Source organism: Cucumis melo, chromosome 8 (genome assembly GCF_025177605.1).
Source record: "Cucumis melo cultivar AY chromosome 8, USDA_Cmelo_AY_1.0, whole genome shotgun sequence".
Lineage (NCBI taxonomy): Eukaryota > Viridiplantae > Streptophyta > Magnoliopsida > Cucurbitales > Cucurbitaceae > Cucumis > Cucumis melo.
The window spans coordinates 8196462-8216573 of record NC_066864.1 but is presented as its reverse complement, the minus strand read 5'-3'; the positions used below and the strand labels follow the sequence as shown (position 1 = coordinate 8216573).

The following is a 20112-nucleotide window of genomic DNA, read 5'->3' as shown; positions in this document are numbered from 1 at the left end:
TGATATGGTTTTTATACTTACCACTAGCAACTTTTCTACTGATATATTTTCTTAAGGGGGAAAGCACTGGCAAACACTTACCACAGTTTTTGTCTAGTAGTGTATATCATCACTTTGGTTTGATATATCTCTCCTCAAATTAGACAAGGAAGAGCACTGTTTTTAGTAAAATCATGAATCTTCAAGTTGTTGTCTTTGTGTTCTTTCAGCCCCTAATAAATGCCCACCTTAAGTTCTGCCCCAAATCCATCCACAGAAAACATTCTAAACCCTAGGCCCAAAGTTTGGAATCCAGATTTGGATATGATGATGGCTCGTCTTAAATTGTTTAACAGTAAAAAACTAATTTTCAAAATAACAATTTTCACGTGTTTTGTTATTGCATATTTCTTAAGGATTTTTCAAGAAGTCACTAAAAGTAGAATTTTGAAATTTAGCTTTTGAGCTCCTACAATCAAACTATCGAAGAAAGCTAAGTAGGTGCACGTTGTTGGTGTTGATATTAAATTTTAACTTTTTCGATTCTTTTTCAATCATCCTTTTATATCTTCAAGATATCTCTCATTTGGATGAGATTTTTGATTCATTTTTGTACCTTTCTAAATTTGTGTTTTCCACAAATGTGTTCTTTGTTCATTGGTTTCGTATCTTCACCTTCCTTCTATTTTCCACAAAGCCTTTCAATAATTTCGAAGTAATAAAATCCTTAGATAACAATATTTGGTTAGCCGAAAAATCTATAATCAAAATTCACATGCCTCAAAAATCTTGCCGCTACAGTTTCACAAGTGACATTTAGAGAATTTGGATCCCGGTTCAGTCATCTCATAAACCCATCAATCAGAACATTATAAACCACAACACTAGGCCTACGCTACCAATCAATTTGTGATGAAATCAAACGCATGAACAGTCTTATAAAATTTTCTAGCTCCACATTGAGCATTAATGGCCACGAGAGGAGGCCAAAGATGAATGTAAGATATAGACTTAAAAAAGTCTTAAAATATTAACTATCAAATCATGAAAATTCAGGGGAGGGTGCTGACGGGGATAAGCGTCAGTGAGGGTCCAGGTGGAAGAAAGGAAAGGTGACACATGGCAAATAATAAGCCAATGAATAAAGATAGTGAGGATTGAACGGTAAGACTTGGCGATTACGGAGTCAAAACCCAAACAAAAGAAAGTCGTCGAGGCGGTGCCGTCGAACCACTGAGAGACAAGTGTCAGAGTCCACCATGCCACGTCTGCAAAAGTAGGCCCCCTCAACGGAACAATATCTCACTTCAAGACAAACAAAAAATCTCAAACATTCTGTTTTTCTCTTTTCTGACTTCAAACCAACAATCACTCTAAAAGTAGTTCAAAAGAGCAACCTTTTTTCCTATTCCTTTTTCCTTTTTGTTATTATTGTTTTTTCTCCTCAACTTCTAGTTTGATTTTTTTTATTTGGTTTATAAATTTCTAAATGCTGTATTTAAACTTTTGTTTTCAATCTATAATTAAATTTCTTTCGAGAAAAAAAATAAAATGAACAAACTATTTATAAATCTTTTTTTTATTTTTAAGGATCGATTGGTTCACCGTTTACTTTTTAAGTTGGTGTAAACAACTTAATTTCGAGAACTTGCATATTTTTGGAATAACTTTCTCTACCAATTTTTTTTAATACTTTTATCATATTTACCAATGAACCCAATTTTTCTTTCTATCTCTACTTTTTACCTTTACTAAATAGCTTTATCGTACTTTCTTAATCTATTTGTTACAATTATTAAAAAACTCAATCTTACAAATCTATCGTCCAAATCACTAACCTCAACATATTAATCCCATACTTATTAACTTTACTTATTGTGGGACAAATGTCCCCTTAGGTGTTAATGTTCGCTTTCGATTATTTAAATATGATGTGAAGGTTTTAAATTAATTTGAGCAGTAATGAAAAGTTAATGGTAACTCATTTTTCTAATTAACTAATATAAATTTGACACAAATGATTAAAATGAACATTAATCAAGACTCAACAGTAATCAAAATATAACATCTTAATTAAAATCTAAAACCAAATGAAAACTACATTCAAAATTTAAGGACAATGATGCAAAACATTTCAAAACTTATAGAGGAAATGAAAAATAAACTAATAGAAATCATACTTAAAGATTTAGGGACCACCAAGTTGAGATCTATAGAGGAAGAAAATGAGAAAGGAATAATAATGGGATCGAATGGAAAATGGCAATTGCTCCATTGTCATGCAATGATGGCCAAATACTAAGGGTTGGTGAATAGTCTTATTCATATCTACTTTCTTTTTCCAGAAGTTTATAGATGCTTTTCACTTTGTCCCTAAGTTCCTATTAAAAAAAAAATATGTAATATAATACATAGTCTATAACTATCGTCAACATAATTCAACTAATTAAAACATTTACCATCAACTTAAGATAATTTATAACTTATGTCACACATTAAATTTGTATATCCTTTTCTCACAACATTACGTTACAAAAAAAAAATCAAAACTTAATTATCACTCAACGCTTATCCTTATGAGATTGTGTGAATCTTTACTCTTATTTCTACCCTTTTGTGAATAATGTGAATGAAAGAATAAATAAATAAATAAAACCCTATAAATTAAAGTTGATAGCAATTTGTTAGAAACAAAAGAATAATATTAAAATGCTTGATTTTGTTTTATAGAAAAATATATAGGAAAAGTGTTGAAGGCGTAGGCAAAAAGGCAACTCTCCCACAAGCACTAACTCATATGTATGTATGTGTGTGTGTGTGTGTGTGTGAAAGGGTGAAAAATAAAATAAGTAAAGTCGGTTTGTATGGAGGGAGTGGACGGAGCATGCCACCATATTACTTCATTAAGGGGCGGCATGATATTTTTTGTTGCATCTATACAACATATATTTCACCCCATTAACATCTAAATGTGCTTAGATATTTTGAAAGATAAGATCTTGTACGTACGTGTTCGTAGTTGTTATAGATATTATGTGTCTTATGAGCTTTCGCCTTTGACCCCACTTCTCTCAATTTTATTTTGCTTTGTATGTTGATCCACATAAAAGATTCTCGAATTAGTATGATGTTTGAACCTATCATACTCTGATATCTGAATTAGTAAAGATATTGTATTCAACTAATTAGTACATAAAATAAGGTTGAAACTTCCTTTTAAAGATTACCTACTCTTGTTATTTTACTTTTAAAGTTGTCGAACGAGACTATCTGTATATATTTTTTCTCTGCTAATCACTTGTAGACATACAACGTTGGCAATGTCAAGGAAAGTTGGCTCTCAAGGCTAGTAGAGAGACACCAAACTAAGTGTAGTTTCATTATTATTTAATTAGTATACATTCATCGGTTCAACTGGACGATCCAAAATTTAAAAGAGATGATTTTTGTTTGTTTTAGAAAGTGTTTTTTTTTCCCTATGTCCTTTCAATGATTTTTTTATCCATGAGTTTTGAACCTTGTTTAGTGTCACACTCCACCATAAATATATATTATATTTAATACTCAAATGAGTAAATATATATACATTAAAAAAAAAAAAAGGAATTGGGAAGAATATTTTAAGGTTTCCCATTTAAAGAGAGCAAGATATTTTTAGTTTGGGCAGTGATATTTTAATATATAATTTAGATCTACATATGTGTCAATTTGTATACATGCTAAAAATAGAAGGTGTGATGTGAATTTCCTCATAATTTTCTTAATAATGCAATTCTAAAGTGTAGGACCTGGGAACACATCTCTTCGATTTTTTTTTTAATTAAAATATGAGATTCTTACAATTCCTGTTACAAAATATATATTACTGTGTGTAATATGAAATTAAATTCGAGATTGAAAAAGATTGTGGGGGTGAAAGCCAAAGGTATATATATATATACTCATTATTATTATTATTTAAAAATACTTTAAAGCAAAGAGAAGTACTAATTAGGGTAAAATACGTTCATATTTTAGAATTATATTGATGCATTCCAGCTCCTATCCAATAAAGTATATGCATACAATGAAAATAAATAAATAATAATCTCAAAATTTCTCATCATTTTTACTTTATTGTTTTTAGTTACCTTCTTTACTTCCAAAATTTCTAATGACTTAAGTCATTTTGAAGCAAAAATGTGTAAACCATTGGAATATATAATTAAGTTTAATTTATATACAATTGATGATATTTTCATAGTTGGATTAATTTGATTAATTAATAATATGAAATATTAGGTTCAAGGTTACGTTTCCTTGATTAATTTGGTGGATTAAATGGATAATAGTTAAGAATCTGAAATTTAAAGCAAGCTCTAATCAAATTTTATATGGATAAGGTTTCTTTAATTTGGATCAAACCAAATTAGCTACCCTCTATGACCCACTCCCACTTTAGCATCCATATTTATTTGAGTTAAACCCTCAACTAAATATATGTTTTTAAAAATATAGAAAAGTTATTATAAACCGTAAAATTATTGAATGAAACTGAGTCTATCATGTTTCAACTTAGGAAGAACACAAGATTGAGCTACAAAATTATAAGAGTAATTAACGTCGTGTGAGAACCAACCAAACATCAACAATATTTTTCGTTCATAAAATATTAACGAAAAATTTATTGGAAGCATGAAATGATATTCGACCTAGTCAAATGGATGCAAAACATAATGTATAACGTGGAAATTTAATTAGTTCACATTGTACGAAGAGAAAATTATTTTTTTCTTTTCTTTTCTTTTCCTTTTTTTCTTTTTTTTTTTTAAAAATTGACCTTTTCTCTCATAAATAGGCCTAATTTATCACATACCTTAATTTTTTATGGACTACTTTGCTACTTGTTTTTCCTTAATTTTAAAATTTATCAAATGGTAGAAATGTATTTAAAAAATATATATCAAAACATAAATGAACCAAATTAGACTAAATTGAATAGAAAAGATTAGAGAGACTATAATATATATATATTCATTTGGCCCAATTTAAAAGGAAAAGTAGTAGGCTAAGCTACTTTAGCATAAAATTATAAAAATAACCAAAATGGGGAATCTAATTAAGTTTTATAATGTTTGAATTCACACTCCCTTAAAAACTAATATATAATTATTACAATATTAAATAAATAAAGACCATACCCACAACAAATTTCCTAACAATTTCTAGGAACACATCTCTACCTTTGGTAATTCTTCAACTTTTTGGAATTCACATTGTTTATTGTTTGTTTTTATAATTTCTTCAACAACACTAACCCCTAAACTATAGGCTGGTTACCAATAAAACCATAAATCTCAAATCCTAAAGTTGTCTCCAGTACTTCAATTATAAAATTTGTTGAACTAAGTATACATATTCAAAATTATAATATTTTCAATTTAACGCATCCAGGAACAAACAATTCTACAAATTTAGATAATTTTGTGATGCTAAACAAACAAATAAACATACTTAATTTATTAATAGTATGTTAGCTATATACATAGAATAACAAGAGAATAATCTCTAAAATTAAAAAGTTGATATATCTTTAAATTTAGGAATACGTAAACAACGTAAAGATGATAAATAAATAAAAAAACTTGGATGGTAGTATGGTAAGAAGTCGTCCAAATTGGTAAATAGGGTTAATAATGAAACTGTGAAATTAAGATAGAAGAGAAAATGTTGTGCCTTTCCACTAGTAAAAGCAATGTAGAAACATTTGGAGATATAAAAAGAAGAGAAAAGAAAAGAAAGGATTGTGTTTAAATTAAAAGCATGCGTGTTGAAAAAACTCCATCACTTAACCCCAAGTAAAACTTCTTAACTTCCCATTCTCTCAATGATGCATTCCCCTTTTCTCTCTCAATTTATTTAAACATACAAACTCTATACTCTCCATCAAGTGGGATCTCCATCATTTTATGTTACTTTTTCAAATGTAAAACCCAACTTTGTTTTTGGTTATTAATTACCTTCTTTTAATAATAATAATAATAATAAATATTATAGTAATAATAATGCCCATTTCTTTTTGTCTCCATTACCATTTCTATATCTATAATTTCTACATTAGTTCATTGCAAACCTTAAAAATTGTCTTCACCATATATTGAAATCGTTTTTCAAAATCGTGTATCATTTTGTTATGTTTTAATTTTTTTAGACGTTAGATAAATAAAATAGACGATTTTTTAAAGATAATTTCAAGTGAGAGTGTAGATATATTTTACTTAAAATATAATTAAAAATACATATTGATTAACCTACCAAGTTTAAAATTTAAATTGGATTTAATCATTAACTTAGTTCCAAACATTCAGGAACCGTTTGGAGGAAGGGTTGGATCATGGGGGGTTAGTTTTGATAAACCTAGTTTTATGATAAGATATGTTTGAGGGAAGAGTTTAAAAATATAGTTTTATAGAAAAGTTGAAGAGATAGAATTATGAGGAGTTGAAAAAGGTTTTGATAACCGTTTTTCCAAATACGAGTTAAGTTACTATAACTCAAGCGAAACTGTGGTTCAAAATCCAAAAAGAAAAAAGAGGTAAGTAAATAAATAAAAAAAAAAAAAAAGAGAGAGAGAATATTAAATTGAAATAGTGATGTATGTATCAAAATTTTGTTTTCCCAAGTTGACCAAATAGTTTAGAAGTAATTACAAAAATGCCAATATAGCCATCTTTTCCCTGACAACATCATTTTCAATGGTCCACTATAAATATGGCTTTAGGCCATGTTTTTTGGCTCATTAAAATCACTTCCTTTCCATTCTTTTTTTTTTTTTTCTTTTTTTAATTTTTAAATATACTTTTTTTTTCTTTTTTGCATTTAATTAAATAAAAGCTACGAGAAACCCTAACAAAAAACAACGTCAGGATGACTTCTCTATAGCATAAGACTTAACCAATTATATATATACTTTTTTAGAACAGGAATAAAAACCACTTTCCAATTTCCGTCTATTTCTAAGTTTAGTATTGTTTGCTCTCCGCCAAAATTTCTATAAAATTCAATTGATTTTTATTAATTAAATGGGTAACTTTGAAACAGACCAAAAAGAAATTCAATAATTGGTGTTCCATTAATTAATTACCCTAAACTCAACTCCTATTATTGATTTTGAGTTTAGAAGTTTGATTTTTTTTTTTTATAGATGTATAAAAATAAATATATTAAAATGTTGTCTTGTTGATTTTGTTTTTATTTTTATTTGAGAGATGAAAGAAAATACCTAACAAATTGAAGAAAAATGAGATTGCACCACACACACACCTCTTAACTTAAACAATATTGCTCATATTTCATGACCAAATGCACTACTGAAAAGCATGAGAGAGTTAGATATATCTATGTTCTTTCTCCCATTCACAAAATAAATTTAAATTAAAGATTATTATAAATTTAGTGTTGCATGTTAATTCATGAATTTTAAAACTGTGACTTATATATATATTTCAACTTTTACGTTTATGAAATTCTTAATATATTTGATTTATCAAATTTAAAAATTAAATTTCTTGAAATTTTGAATAAATGTTATTTAATTAAAGATGAAAATAAATAGAAAACTAATATTAAAAAAAAAAATTGAAGTTGATAAAAGAAATTCCAACATAAAAGGGAACACGTCTCTCTTTGCGAAAGAGCTTATTTATTTCCCCCCTCCTCCCTCATGGTTGGGTTAGGAATAATTAGAATTTGGCGTCAACACCCACTTTTTCATGGACCAATTATTCTTAATGTGCTATTTATCAGCTTTATATTATATTTTCTTTCGTATGGTTTTAGATTAAAGACGTGATAATAACATGCCAATCTAAATAACTCATAATTATTTTAATATTTGGATTGGGTTGAGTTCTTTTTTTTTCTTTCGAGTTGGATTGGATTTCGAGTAGGAGTTTGAGAAATTCGGTTCAATGCTTTCGGCCAACTTGAATTAATGATATTATATATATTTATATTAAGTTTTATAGTATGATGTTTGACATGTCTTTAGATTTTAAAAGTTTGGTTCATATTCGACTCTTCTAATTTTAGATGTTTTAAATTTTGTTTAGAGTTATTATATTAATGTTGCATTTTATGAATGTTTTTAGGTGTGTGAATTTATAGATATAGTGTTATAATGATTTTGAAAACTAACAAATATTAGGAATGCAAAAAAGTTATACAATTCGATAACCCAATTCAACCCCACACATATTTTTAGGATTGGGATGGATTGAAAATGCTTCTCAGATCATTCGGACTAGTCTCCCGATATCCCTCCATAACTCAACCTAAACCTAAACCCATTTACATCCCTAGTTTGGATTGATTAAAGAAAAGAAAAATATTTTTTTAAAAATTATTTTTATTTAAACTATTTTGGTAGGACCTATTTAAAATACATTTTAGAGTTTGAAAATGTATTCCTATGTTATTTGACTTTTTAAATTTATTTCTTTTGGTTCAATACATTTTTAAGGTATATTTATAACAGTTCTTAATAAATTCAATATTTTACTTCACATATTCTTAGAATGATTTTTTTTACTTATAATTAATTTTTTCAAAACTAATATATCCTTTAAAGGAAGAATTGTCTCACAGCCCTTGATCAAAACATAAATAAAATACTAAAAATACAAAACGATAAAGTAACAAAACATCTAAACTCAAGGAGTAAAAAGCTCACAAAGAACTCAAAGAAAAAAGTTCTAATTAAGGCAGTCCACTTAAATTCCTACCTGGGATGCTTTTAATCACTTAAGTACCATATAAGAATGTTAGTTCGATTATCCAGACTTATGATTTGAGATTAGCAGAAAAAGTACTTATTCTACCACACAAATGTGAGATAAGCATATAGAATTATTGTTAGTAGACCAAAGACACATTAGATTGAGTCAACCATATGGAGAGAATGATGGGATGATAAAAAGGAAAGTGGTGAGAACAAGTTGATTGGATGTTTGATTTGATGGGCCCTCTAACTCCACTCTTTTAATTAGTTGATCCCTCCCTTCCTACTACCTACCCTTCTTCTTCACTACTTTCTTACGTTGACTCTTTACTCTCTTTCTCTTTTAATCTCTTCTTTTCTTTTCTTTTTCTATCTTATTACTATTTCTACACGAAACATAATTTGATTCATGTGTCGATTAAGTTAGCAATGCTAATAAAGTCTTGTATAAGGTAATAAAAGTGAAGATCTATTATATTATAATGTAATATGAGTTGAAAGTCTTGATTTTTTTCGTTTGAATACAATCATATTTTTTTCTTCCATTGAAGCCAAATGGAAATGGAAATCGAAATGATTTCAATTTATTGATCCAAAGACTACGGAGTTGAAGTCAAAATCATGTATATTCTTGGAAGGGTGCCAACCTATTTAACATATACAACATTTGTGGGAATAAAATTATTTGTTTGCATTTGAAAAAATTATATATATATGGTCCCAAAACAAAGAGTGACATTTGAAAAAACATGATTTTTAAAATTATGGTGTGTTGGGATATGGACTACTCTAGCATAGATAATGAAAGGGCAATAAGATGTGACCCATGACATGAACAACAAGTCTAAAGTACACAACTATTTTGTCTTTTTATTTGAATAGTTTTCATGAAACATGAAACTTCTTATACTTGTGTGTTTTTCTTAATTAATATACATTTATATTTTGGTACAAAATAAATAAAGTCTATAGTTTAAGTAAGAGAAAGTATAATTGGTGAATTTTAATATGATTTTCTTTTCTTATAAATCTTGGTCATTATGAAACGGAGTGTTAGGTTAATTATTGAAACTCATTAAAAAACATAAATTTCGAGATTCGAAGAAATTCTAAAATAAATCATTTATAATCTCTTTAAAGAACTAAAATTTCTCTAATGAGAGGCGGTTCTTTAGGTTAATCTTATCGAATCTAACCTACAAGTCATCTTAGTTTCTTGATTTGATTTAGATGCCCTCTTTATTATTTTTCCACATTTCTTCTTTTCATTTGTTTATTATTATTTCATCATTTTGCTACATTATTGTAACCCTTGTATTCGATTTAATAAAGCATTCTTGTTCAAGTTTACGTATGAGCACTATCTAGTATTTTTAAATACTCAATGCAGCCACGTCGAATTCATTGTTTAAATTAGCATGCTAGTTGAGTTTTAATGTTAGAAAATGGTTAAGATCAATATAAACAGAGTTCACAAAAAAATATAGGAATAAGAGCCTACTTAGTTATAGAAATATAGGATCAATTACTTCAGTTTCTTAAAGGTATTTGAAATCAACACGGGGATAGAAGTTGATCTTGATTCGTAGAAGAATTGGCCAATATGATGATCAACATGATGCAACCTTATACCTTATGACAATTTATCTATAGGTTAAAATTTGACTTGAATTCTTTGTTTCTTGTTATTCTTTATCTTTACAAATAACCTCAAAATCATTTTTTTAATTATTTTTTATTACCACTTGACTTACATTGAAAAGCTTTGATTTTTTTAAAAAAAGTAAATTGCATAAATAGTATCGTAAGAAAACAATACTCGAAATACAACCATATTGTTAGTTGATTTAGAAGACAATAATGCATGTTATACACTTAGATTCGAAATATTTTTAATTACTTTTCATTCATACTCGTTTGGGTCAACAACTAACCTTCAATAATTTGTTTGGTGAGTAATTTTTTTAACACTTCTATCACTCTTTTAGTTGTTATATTGCTTACTCTCGGTTGACCTATTCTTGGACGCGGTAAGACATATTTGTAATCATGATTATGCTAAAATAATATCCAATTTTGAAAGAATCAAAGTTTATTTGCTTTTCTTATCGAAAAAAATTAGAAAAAAAAAAATTGATATCCACTGAGTGTAATTATTGGTAAGTGAAAAATGATGTAAATGTGTGTATAAAATAATTTATTAATTGTTACTTTAACTTAAAAGTTATTCGATAAGGCTATATAATTTTGAAAAGGAATTCCATAGGTTTCCCATCTCAGCCACTAAACTTCACTTTTCACTAACCCAACCCATTAAACCAATCCTCATTAATTATTGCTCTTAAAGCATCATACATTGAGATAAAATTATTAATAATTACACTCATCACTAGTTGATAATTACTATTTATAAACATCAATGAAATTTCTGTATGGTTAAATAAAAACCCTCTAATTCAAATTTTTTTTATGTCTAAGAATGGAAAAAAGTGAATGAATTAACGACTCTTCAAAAACAAAAAAACAAAAATTTGATATTTTAGTAAAGTATTTATTAAAAACTAAAATGTATCATAGTTTAAAAAATTGATTTAATTTTAGAATATTTGGGACTATGGATTATGTTTAATTAATTAAAGCTTTGAAAATTTTAAAACATTAAATGCATATATTTCAATTACATCATCTAAGACGACATAATCTTTGAAAAGTGTGGCCATTTTTTTCCTTTTCATTCTTCTTTTGTTTTTGTTTCTGTTTCTTTTCCTTTTTATTCCCTTTTTCTGTTGGCTTTTTCCTTTTCTTTTTGAATTATAAGACCCTACAATCAAAAAGTTTAATGGTTTGGTTCTAATTTTATATGATAGTCTAAAACATGTGATATCAATATCATTCACAATACTTCAAATTAATTTAACAAAACATTCTTTCAACTAAAAATTACAATTTTAAATTTCAATAATCACACGTATAAATTAATTATATAAAGAAAATCTCTATTAAACATATTTTAAACTTAACAAGAGCGAGTTAGATATGGATAATAAATATCTAAAAATTTTAATTGTCTACATTAAAAAAATCGTCCAAATTTAATATTTTTATTCTCAATAAATATTAAATTTATCTTCTATGTTAATTTTGTATGGAAATATGTCAAATTATAACTATAATAATTCTTTCGTTTACTTCAAGAAAAATATAAATTTTAAAAAAATTGTTAAAAATAACAAATATTGATAGTCTTTCATCAGTCATATTGATAAACAGTAATAGAAGTCAATCGTTGATAGAATTCAAAATTTTGTTATATGTTATAAATATTTTAGTTTATTTTACTATATTTAAAATTGTCTCTAATTTTTACGTAGAAAATAGGTATATATTTGCGATTTTTGCCTATATTTTACAATTTTTTATCTTTCAAAACTTAGAAAAATAAATGTTAACTCAAACTAGGTTTTGTAAAATCAATACTAAGTTAACTTTATGACTACTAAATTTAAATATATAAAGGTATTGTAAATGACTGAGAATGTTTGTAGGTGAGTTGAGTTGGATTCGAGTACTCTTTAAATCCAACTCAATTGTTTGGGTTGTATGTTTCTTAATCCCAACAGTACAACCAAAATACTTTATGGTTGAAATTGAACCAGTTTCAAAGTAAAATGATATCTTAATCAAATAAATACATACATGTATATAACAGAAAATGACTTTGGATTGTTGAATCAATGTAAGGGAAAAGATTTTGTCATCTTCATTTTTGTTGTGAATCCAATCCAACCAAAAGGATCTAAGAGTTGTACCCAGAAAGGTTGATGGATGAGTTTGTTTGGGAGATGGGGTTTGTTTGTAAAGAGTCCATGAAAGGAATAACCAAAGATGAGATGTCAAATTTTGGATTAAAACAAAAGTTTTGGAGTCAATAAATAAAGAGGTCTCAGTCCCAATAAAGTCTCGAATTTGGAGAGAGAAAATGGGGGGAAGGGCATAATGTGTAATAATAGAAAACAAATAAGGGCAAGAAGTCATAAAATCATCTTTAAATACCACTCCTAAATCAACCCCACTACTACTTCCTCCTCCCTTCTTCACTTCCACACAAAGAAATCAATTCATCAATCACTTCCCAATTTCCCCTTTTCTTCCATCTTCACGTTCAAATCAAAATGGGCAACTGTAATTGTTTGTTCGTCGATCATAAACCCATCAGAATCATGAAAACCGACGGAAAAATCCTCGAATACAAGTCCCCCACCAGAGTTTTCCAAGTCCTCTCAGATTTCTCCGGCCACGAAATCTCCGACGCCGTTCCCGTCACTCACCATCTCCACCGAACCGCCAAGCTCCTCTCCGGCCACCTCTATTTTCTCATACCCAAAGAACCACAAGAGAAAAAGCCCAAGAAAGCGGTCAGGTTCGCTGAACCGGAGAAGGAAACCACCAGCGCCACCACCGGCGGAGGGGTGGTGAGAATAAAAGTGGTTATGACGAAAAAGGAGCTGCAAGAAATGGTTGAAAGAGGAGGAATTTCGGCAGAGGAAATGATTTGTAAGATCAAAAATGGATGTGGAGAAATTAGTAGCAGATCAGAAATGGAGGAAGAAGAAGAAGAAGAAGATGAAGAATCGGAGTTACAAAGATGGAAACCGGTTCTTGAAAGTATACCGGAAAGTGAAGTTGCTTGCTAGTTAGTTAGTTTTACCCAACTCCGTCCGGTTTCCTTTCTTTCTTCTTTTTCTTTTTTTTTTTTGTTTTCTCTTTATATACAGATTAAAGTGTATAACAAACTTTAAAGATAGATAATGAAAACAAGAAAGTTTTTGTCATATAATTTCACTTTCTTCTTTTTCTCCTTTTTCCTTTTGCTTCCCTTTACTTGAATTGAACCGTGACTTATCCATTTTGGTTGAGTTCATGATGAATATGAACCAACCACTAGGTCAAGTCGGTTTAGTACTTCTTTTTAAAATAGAGTCAATGAGGAACCAATCCAACCGCTCAATTTTATCGATAAATGAACCAAGTTAATGTCAGAACCAATAGATATATGTTCATGTTCAATTTGGTTTATTGCTAGGTTTGGTTTTGGGTTTTCTTTCCTTTTCTTCTTTTTAAACATATTGAAATTTGAATTTTTCTTTGTTTTCTTCTTGGTTTATTTCTAAAGTTACAAATAAATATACATACAACATAGTAGTTGGTCTTTTTTTTCTTCAAAAGATATATATATATATATATATATATATATATGAGATTTGTATACATTACACCTTCGCTTTCGCTTTCATGTAGTTTTTTCAATTTAAATAGGTAAGTTGAGCCTACAATTTTTGTTTAGATGTTCAATTCTATACTAGATATCGAAGACAAAGGGTGATCAGAGATCAACATGAACAAAAATAATACGTTAACGTCTTTTAATTAATCAAATCAAAATGATACTGTATTGATTCGAATCTTTTAAAAAATATAACAAAACTTCATTATATTTACAAAAGTTTTTCACCTTAATTCATATAAATGTTAAAATATCACTTTTATCTCGATGATTCAAATTTTATATTTTTTTTTTTTTATGTTGTAATAAGTATTCGTTGACGGTGAAGATTATGCATAATATTACGGTCCAAAAGAACATTTTTTATTTTATTACAGGTAGTTCTATAACATTTAACAAAAATATCTCAAATTTTATTGAAAATATAAATAAAAGTGTTATAATATGAACTCTTACGACAATTAGAAAAATGCATGTCAATGTACAATTATAGGCTTCAAATAATATTTGTCTTAATTTAATATTCTTGACTTACTATATATTCTTTTTGACATTTTTTTCTATTGTTAATACTTATAACGATTTTAGTGAATTAATGACCATGATAATTAGTATAGCAAATTCAGCAATAATAGTTCACAACTATGACATTTTTGAAGTGTTATTACTATTGATATCTTATCGTGCAAAACAATAACATAAAATGCTTGTCATGAATTCTAATCAAGATAATCTTTAAATAGTTACACATAAACTTGTGGTAGTGTTCTTATAAATTATAAAATAAAACAAATATTTAAGAAGTGGTATACCATTCAAAATTGGCAACATAAATGAATTTGTGGTTATGATATTATATTAATGGTTAATCTGTGATTTCAATTTCAACCCTTTTTTTTTTCTTACAAATTTGGTATTAAAGAAAATTCTAAAATGGGTTATTTGGTAGAGATGTTTTGTAAAATTATCAAAGAGAAAATAAGATAAGGAGGAAAGACGATTAATGAGTCATATTAGCATAATAAAACCTTTTTTTGTTTTTTCCATAAGTATAATTATTGAAAAATATGGTGGTGTGATGCTTATTAGCTCCATAATGGGCAAGAGGGATTATAGTGCCAAATTTTTCATTATCAAAATGGGCATTTAGTGTTTCAAATGGTTGATCAAGTCAATTAATTAATCTCTCCAACTAAATTAATGGCATCCCAATTTCATAATTACAAATTTCCTCTCTAAGGTAAAAGTAAAGGTAAATTATTGAAAGTGGGGCTTTCAATTGTTATTATCCCTACAAAAGTATTAGGCCAAAATTAATACCTTCTTATCCTAACAAATCCATTATATCCTAATGTTTTTCAGTAGTTTGAATACTTGAAATTTTGGTGATTCTATTTCACTTGCTAATCACCCGTTAACTTGAATACATCTCAATAAGTTAGAGTCACGAGTAAACTCTTTTATGAATTTATTTCAAAATTAAAATTAGAAAAATTCACTGTGTATTTGTACGATACTATGATATAATAACCCTACAATTTTGACAAAAATAGACGGTCTACTCAAACTTGTAACTAGATTCATGAGAAAGAAGAGCTTTATTCTCGCTCTATATGGGAAGACAAATACCCCAAAAGAGTTTAGGGTTATAATGTGAAAACTCATACCCTCTGGTTTATAAATACACGCATACAAGTGTTTCGAAGGAGGTCCATGGTCCACATCTCAATCTCTAGTCAACATTGATATAAAGATTGAGTCGATACTTTCATTATATCATTAAACCATGAAATGTAAATAAAACAGAACAAAGATGTACCAATTTAAATATAATATAAAAATAAAAAAAATTATATTTATAAATTTAGATATTTTCTGATTTTTTTTTTTATAATTGTTTTTCATTGAAGTGTATACCACCAAGGATAGGCCCCTAAAACTATGTCCAAATCGTTACACTAGTAATGCAATTTTTTCCCCTTTTCTTTTCTTCAATTCAACATGCTAATTGGATTGAGTATAAAAAATAATCACTACATAAAGGAAAAGAACACTAGAAAACAATTGTAGAAAGAAATTAAAAATCAAAAGGGTTGAGCTTTGCTTTGTTCTGACATATGATAATTTGTAAATACAACTTGATGTCATTGCTTGTGGATCTTGGGTTGGTCTTGTATTTGAATGTGAAGGGAAGAGGGGAAAAATCTATCAACACTTTCCAGGATGATAAAAGCCATTGTGCACTGTCTAATGCTTAGTTGAAATGGCATCACAGTTTTTTTTTTTTTTTTCTTCCGAATTGGAGCGACTAAGGAAATGGCATCACAGTTGGTGTACCCACAATGATTGGACCTCATTGGGCAAACTTATGTTTATGTTTAATCCTTTCAAAATTATTCGAGAGATGAGATGGTGAGTTCCTATGGGGCAAAATAAACAACCTTCCTTTTACTCTCTGGACTGAAAATTTTTCTATAGGTTGGTGATTGTTGTGGAGGCTCTACGAGAAAACGACGAATCACACATTACGTGGTTAAACTTGAGAGAAACAAGAATCAAGGTTAGGCATAAGTTCCATTTTCTATCTTGAGGACAAGGTGGCTTCTAACACCAAGGAAATAGATAGCTCCTGATCGTCAATTCCCATTTTACGACTGGTAATAAAGGGAGTGGACAGGGGGACATTGGATGTTAGAACGTTAGAATGTTTGTTTACACATCATGTGCTTTTCTTGCATGCTTGTATTTGGATAGACCAAAATCTCTAAGGTTGGAGAGATTAGAAGCACATCCCTCTCAAATACCCTGGGTTTCTACCATGCTGGACCTATTGACTACTAGTTTGTAATCGAGCTTGTTTCAATAATCAAATTATTGTAAGAAGGGCATTCTTACAGCTTTGTGGACGAGATGTTGGACAAGTTCATACCTCATTTCTGCAACATCTGATAACAAGTCGACTAGTTGCAAAGCCAAATCAAGTTCGAGTTTGAGTGAGGTGCCACCTTCTCTCTGCCAGATGCTTCGTAATCAATGTTGAATATCCAACCCATTTAAAGAAGAAATTATATTTAACATACTTGGCAATAACTGTGTAAACGGAGGATGAAAAGCAAAATCATTACCCATTTAGAACTGGGGCAAGCAACGCTATCGTGCACTTCAAGCATACTGATATTCATGATTTCGTACTATGGAGGTTCTCACATTTGACAATCTACACTTTGCCTGTCCTTCTATATTGGGGTGGGATGAGTTAAATCAAATGTATACTGTATTCTTGAAAGGGAAAAGAGAGAAAATCGGATAATGTTACAGAGAACATTCTCCTCAAAGATTTTATCCTGTCTTTCATGTCTTTATTTTTCAATGGGATCCATTCCCAAGTTTTCTTTTGGAGAGTTGTCTTTCGTGTCTTTATTAAAGCCTTGCACATATCACTTCCTTCTCTCTACCATCTGTCCCTAACCAAATGATCTTGGTAAACAAATATGATGCATTCGAGAAGTCTAGCCTGGTAAGTATGAAATTTGATAAAAGTGCACAAGATGAAGCCACTTTTATTAGGGAAATCAAAAATGGTTCAGATGTATGTGGAATAAGCACCTAAAATTTCATCGTACAGCGATCCAACAATTTAATCGTGTACTTGTAAGTTTATGAAAATAGATACACCCACCACGATTTGTTATGTAATATAGCCTGATAAAACAGGAACATTTGATTGGTAATTTCATAAATGAACAGGAATAACAAGAACCAACATCAAAAGACCACCATGCTCAAAAGTCAATATATAAGGTGGGCTAAATCCGACATGTAAAACTTATTTCAAAAAATATAAATCAGATGACTCGTTGTTTATGACAATAAAATGGCCATAACCAATAATCAAGGAGACTCATTCTTCTGATGGTCTTTGACCCAAAACTGAAATGTCCTCGTACCGTTTCTGCAGCAAAAAGGGGCAACACGATCAAAATTAAAAGCTAACATTCAGCCACAAACGATGCTCATAGTAATATGTTTCCAGGTTGAAGTTTTATCTCATACATTTGGCAACTACATTAGCAAAAATTAATAAATTATGTATCCCCATTACCAATAAACACCTCCAGTAACACGAAGTGTACAAGGAAAGTTGAACAGGGTGGAGAAAACAAAAACTAAACAGATGGGCAGACCATAGTTGAGATATTCATTTTCTTTCAGTTCCTCATTTTCATTTCTTAAGAAACACACTATGATATCGGTGAGTGTCCAGCCTAACTTGCACAAACCTTGACTATTTTCACAAAAAAAACTACCACATAAACCTCGACTATTCTTACAACACAACCACCTGGCCCTAATACATATATAGCTCTCGAGGTAATTCGTGGTACATCAAATCTCATATGGTTGGCCACCATAATTAAAAATAAAATCATTCCCTTGAGCCCTTTACTATTTACAATGCCCCTTATTGACCGAGTTAAAAAATATATAAATTTAATAATCTATCCCCTTTCTCATTTCTATCTTTTCCAAAAAGATTTCCAATTTCCTATTAATTGGTATCTCGTTCTCTTCTTGTTTCAACATTTTAAAACATCAATGAAAATGCTACCTTTATAGTTTTGGTTCATATGTTCCATAACAATATATAAAAAGAAAAAATAAATCAACAATTTTATAAGCATTATAGTACAATTTGAGAAAAAATGGGAATAATAAACAAAAAATCGTTGACAAATTAGTCCAATTCAGAAAGCAACTTAATGTTCAATATGATATGTGAAAGAGGTAGTGATTTTTAACTTCAGTTCCATAACAGTTCCATAGAAGCTCGATAACCACTATCTGACACTCTAATTAACAAATTCAGAACCAGTGTGGAATTGAGAAATAGAAATCTCAAATTAAATGGGGAGGAAAAAAGACATTAACGAAAAAAAAACAATATAGTTATGCCATACCCCAACATTGTTGTATTCCCAGAGTTTCTGGACTCCATAATCCACAGCCTACAGCAGAAAAGCCAAAAACAGTAAGAAAGCTAATACTGATGCTCATAATCTTACAACACCCAGATATCAAAAAATAGTTTAAATTTAAAAAATAACCAAAGGAACCCCAAATAGTTTTGTAGCAAATAATGGAATGCATATCCCAGCAAACGGTAAAGAGGAATGAATGCAAAAACAGTTGGCAACATTCTCAAACTCCAAAATGGTGAGTTAACGAGCTACCCGAAGAATAAAGGAAAAGTTTCTTAGCATCGAGGGATAAGCAAGCCAACTGCGTAATCCAAAAAAAAAAAAAAAAACCCTGAAACTCTACAGTGTTCATTTGGCGGGAACGAATTTACATGAAAATAAACGAGCATATCCTTAGATATTCAAAATATCATATTCAACATTCAAGCCCCAGAGATCTCCTCACAGCCCCATAATCAGTAGCTGAGTTACTTCCAGAACCGAGTCCTGGTCAAACCGTCCAAGTTTCTCTTCTTTTCAGCAATGGAGTAATCGATTCGAATTTACATCATCAATAGGACATTAACAAACCAGTTCAATTAAGATTCCAACATTTCGACAAATTTAAATGGTTTCTACATCCCAATCTCGTTAATCCCGATAAACCAATCGGCAACGTAATACAATCTATTACCCACTAAAATTGCATTTTCCTTCTCACAGCGCTCTATCCCTCAGCAAGAAGATGGCTAAAGAAACCAAAAGAGTAAATCCGGTACACAATACAGAGATGATTTCAGATCCTTACCCGCTCTCCAACGAAAGCGCCGGCGATAATGAAGGTGACATAAACGGAATTCCGGCGCATAATAACTCTGTAGAACCCTTCAAGAAGGCCTCCTCCGCTCCGACGCGCTGCAGAATTCATGGTGATCCTAATCTAAACTTCTCTCCTCCTGATCTGTGCGAGTTAGGGTTCGCAAAGGTCCAGCGACGGTGTTGAAGTTGAGAGTTGAGACGATTGATGGGGAAAGTTCCTTTGGCTATTGGTTGATCGGTTCGATAACTTCGATTTATACGAACCCGGTCTAAAACCGGTTCGCAACAGCTTAAAAATTACGAAGTGGTCGAAA

General features: G+C 29.6%; 2 protein-coding genes across 2 annotated transcripts; one reads left to right on the top strand and one right to left on the bottom strand.

Annotated features, from left to right (window-relative positions):
• The first annotated feature begins 12799 nt into the window (after nucleotides 1–12799).
• On the top strand, nucleotides 12800–13574 carry LOC103500900 (uncharacterized). Its single transcript, XM_008464351.3, has one exon. The coding sequence runs from the start codon at nucleotides 12910–12912 to the stop codon at nucleotides 13429–13431; it is 522 nt and encodes a 173-aa protein (XP_008462573.2). The 5' UTR covers nucleotides 12800–12909; the 3' UTR covers nucleotides 13432–13574.
• Nucleotides 13575–17705: 4131 nt separating this feature from the next.
• Nucleotides 17706–20112, bottom strand: LOC103500901 (cytochrome b-c1 complex subunit 9-like). Its single transcript, XM_008464352.3, has 3 exons — nucleotides 19788–20112; nucleotides 18980–19027; nucleotides 17706–17973 (listed from the first exon to the last, which is right to left on the bottom strand). The coding sequence occupies exons 1-3, from the start codon at nucleotides 19905–19907 to the stop codon at nucleotides 17923–17925; spliced, it is 219 nt and encodes a 72-aa protein (XP_008462574.1). The 5' UTR covers nucleotides 19908–20112; the 3' UTR covers nucleotides 17706–17922.

Coding starts and splice junctions, on each gene's coding strand:
- LOC103500900 (XM_008464351.3), top strand. CDS start 12,910: ATGGGCAACTGTAATTGTTTGTTCGTCGATCATAAACCCATCAGAATC.
- LOC103500901 (XM_008464352.3), bottom strand. CDS start 19,907: ATGAATTCTGCAGCGCGTCGGAGCGGAGGAGGCCTTCTTGAAGGGTTC. Junction 19,028..19,787: donor GCGCTTTCGTTGGAGAGCGG/GTAAGGATCTGA, acceptor TTTCTGCTGTAG/GCTGTGGATTATGGAGTCCA. Junction 17,974..18,979: donor GGGAATACAACAATGTTGGG/GTATGGCATAAC, acceptor TTTTTGCTGCAG/AAACGGTACGAGGACATTTC.